At 40.2% G+C, this 2,883-nt stretch overlaps 1 protein-coding gene across 1 annotated transcript; it reads right to left on the bottom strand.

Moving 5' to 3' along the window:
* Positions 1-429: 429 nt before the first annotated feature.
* LOC142620663 (receptor like protein 27-like) lies at positions 430-2,365 on the bottom strand. Its single transcript, XM_075793997.1, has 3 exons — positions 1,672-2,365; positions 996-1,569; positions 430-937 (listed from the first exon to the last, which is right to left on the bottom strand). The coding sequence occupies exons 1-3, from the start codon at positions 2,363-2,365 to the stop codon at positions 430-432; spliced, it is 1,776 nt and encodes a 591-aa protein (XP_075650112.1).
* Between the last annotated feature and the right edge of the window lie 518 nt (positions 2,366-2,883).

The following is a 2,883-nucleotide window of genomic DNA, read 5'->3' as shown; positions in this document are numbered from 1 at the left end:
ACTTTTTTTTTTTTTTCTAAGTATTGTCTTCAGTTGGATATTCTGATTGCATCTTTGTTGTTACAGCTTCCAAATCCTTCAGCTTCTATTGGAATGAGCCATAATAGTTCTTGTTCCATCCACCATAGCTAGAAGATGACGAATAGTTGTGACTCAATCTAACCCACGACAGTGTCAATAGGGTGTTGAGCATGATTAGGCCTGCCTCCTCAACCAATGATGTCGTAGCTACATTTGAATCAATAAGTTCACAGAGAGATATTTGTTTGGGGTTTCTCTGCGCATTGGAATGCTTCCTTACTTGGTATTAAGTTTTGGGAGTTTCCTGTTAGGTACTCTTAGAGTGATTTCAGGATGAGTTTAGAGTGATAACCCATCGGGATGATAAATGAGTTTAGAGTGATGAGCTTCAACCTTTTTGGCTCTAATTCACTGACCTCTGCTTCTTTGAAGTTTTCTCTTAGGTCTGGTGAAGTTGTTATAAGACGCATTAAAGAATGAAAGGAAATTGAGTTGTGCTAGTTGCTGAGGGATCTCTCCTGAGAGTTCGTTTAGAGAAAGGTCTAAGGACTCTAGTTGTGTTAGGTTTCCCATGGCTGATGGGATGTGACCTGAGAGTAAGTTGTTGGAAAGGTCGAGTGCAATAAGCCCCTTCAACGCCCCAATGGATTCTGGAACCTCACCTTCAAATCTGTTACCTGAGAAGTCCAAGAGCGCAAGGACTGCTATGATCTTCGGGTATTCTGTCCTCAAACCTTTGTTCTTAACTATTATTGAGTAGTCATAATACTCACGCACCATCATTGGGAAACTTAAATAAGCAGGCAGCTTGTTAGTTAGCCCCATATCGAAACTGATGTCTGCTTGCAAGTAAGCCAATTGCTCTGCATCCGTAATTTTCATGGAATTGAAGCTATTGAAGTACTCAGAAGGCAAACTACCAACAAGACCATTATAAGTACAGATCAATGATGCGCAACTTAGGGAAGGTAGACTTGAAGATAGGACTTTCAATGGCAACATGGAATTTATTATATCGTAAAATGAGAATCTTCAATTCAGGAGGAGTCCCCAACCAAAACGGGAAAGTATCATTAATTTGATTGTGTCCGAGGTCAAGAATCTCCAGCATTGCACACTTTGACATTGATCTTGGGATCAGCCCCTTCAATTTGTTTTGGCCCAAGTTAATCATCCTTAATTTACTCCCATGTGTCCAAGTTCGAGGAATGGTGCCATGAAAGTTGTTGCTTCCTAAATTCAGTATTGACAGAGAATTGCTCAAGTTTCCCAAACATTCTGGAATTTGGCCACTTAAGTTGTTCTTAGAAAAATCAAGAACTTGAAGCAAAGTTTGATTGCAAATCAATGGTGGGATTTCTCCTGTCAGTGAATTGTTTGATATTATATAAGACACGGTAGACAATGGTGGAACTGGGAGTGATCCTTGGATCCTATTTGAATCAATTTTCAGAGTTAACAAACTAGACCATGGAAGAACAAGAGGAGATTGATCAAAGCCTGTTAGAAAGTTGTGAGAGAGGTCCAAATTCTGCAGGGTTTCTTTACCTGTTTCCAAAAACCATTGGGGCACAATGCCATGGATATTATTATAAGACAGGTCCACGTACAACAACCTATCCAGATTTTGTTAATATTGTGGGAACTCACTTAGATTGCATGAAGCCAAACCCAACGTCATTAAGTTCGGAAAAGAAGCACTGGAATTGATTTTTCCTAGCAAAGACAGTTTGTTGAATGATAGACTGAGGAATGCTAAATTTTTTGACACATGCAACGAGTCTAGCTCCATTGTACCACTCAAATTATTGAAAGAAAGGTCAAGATTTAGAAGATTCTTGAGTCTAGATTTTGAGCTTGGAATTTGACCTTGAAACTTATTGGATTCCAGGTGCAGTGAAGTTAATCTGGTCAGGTTCATAAGGTTAAATGGGATTGGACCAGCAAAACCATTAAAGCCTAGATCCAAGGAAGCAAGATGGTTCAAATTAGCAAAAGAAGGTAAATTGCCCCTAAAAGAATTACCTGCAAGCGCCATAACAGTAAGCTTGGAAAGGTTACCTAGTGAAGGCGGAACCAACCCTGAGAAATTGTTTAAACTGAGAGCCAAATACTCCAAGGAATCAAGGTTTCCGATTGAAGCAGGTATCTCACCAGACATTCCCGTTCCCATAACAAACAAATACTTAAGGTGACTAGTCCGATTGAAGTCAGGAAAGTTACCGGTAAGACCTGGATTCTGCACCAAATGTAAAAATTCTGCATTTGGTAGCTGGAAAATATTAGTCGGAAGTTCCCCAAGCAATCCACAGCTGGTGAGCATGAGAAAGGACAACGATGACATATTTGCCAATAAATTTGGCACAGGGTAAGGTATGTTTACCAAAGGGAGGACCAATTCTTCTAGGTTAGTTAAGTTTTGTACTAGGCTTTCAAAATGAGGCCTTTTGAGTTCCAACAACCGTTTAGAAGATGGATCAAAACTCAACGTACCAAAAAGAGTGCAGGAAGATGGATGAGAGTTGCAGTATAGATCAAGGGAAGACAATTTGGATAACTGTGAAATTTCCGATGGAATTTAACCAGCAAAGAAGGAATCGGAGAGTCTGAGATATTGAAGTTTCGAAAGATTGCCTATGCTAGATGGGATTTGAGAGAATTTGAAGTTATTGTAGCTGAGATCAAGTAGTTGAAGGTGAACAAGTTGGAATTGGCTGCTGCTAGAGTTGATGGAACCATAGAGGCAACCGTAACTGAGGTCAAGGCCAATCACATCCCCACTTTTCTTGTCACAATCAACCCCGTCCCACGAGCAACAACTGCTATTTTCAAGGGTCCATGATGCAACCGGCGGAAGATAAT

The sequence above is a fragment of the Castanea sativa genome, chromosome 12, assembly GCF_040712315.1.
Source record: "Castanea sativa cultivar Marrone di Chiusa Pesio chromosome 12, ASM4071231v1".
In the NCBI taxonomy this organism is placed as follows: domain Eukaryota; kingdom Viridiplantae; phylum Streptophyta; class Magnoliopsida; order Fagales; family Fagaceae; genus Castanea; species Castanea sativa.
This window is presented reverse-complemented; position numbering and strand designations above follow the sequence as displayed.

Bases quoted from the DNA above. Each gene is read 5' to 3' on its own strand.
- LOC142620663 (XM_075793997.1), bottom strand. From the start codon at position 2,365: ATGTCATCGTTGTCCTTTCTCATGCTCACCAGCTGTGGATTGCTTGGG. The intron at 1,570-1,671 runs GTGAGTTCCCAC...TTTTGGAAACAG, and splicing joins TTTGGCTTCATGCAATCTAA to GTAAAGAAACCCTGCAGAAT. The intron at 938-995 runs GTCTACCTTCCC...TCTTGTTGGTAG, and splicing joins ATTGAAAGTCCTATCTTCAA to TTTGCCTTCTGAGTACTTCA.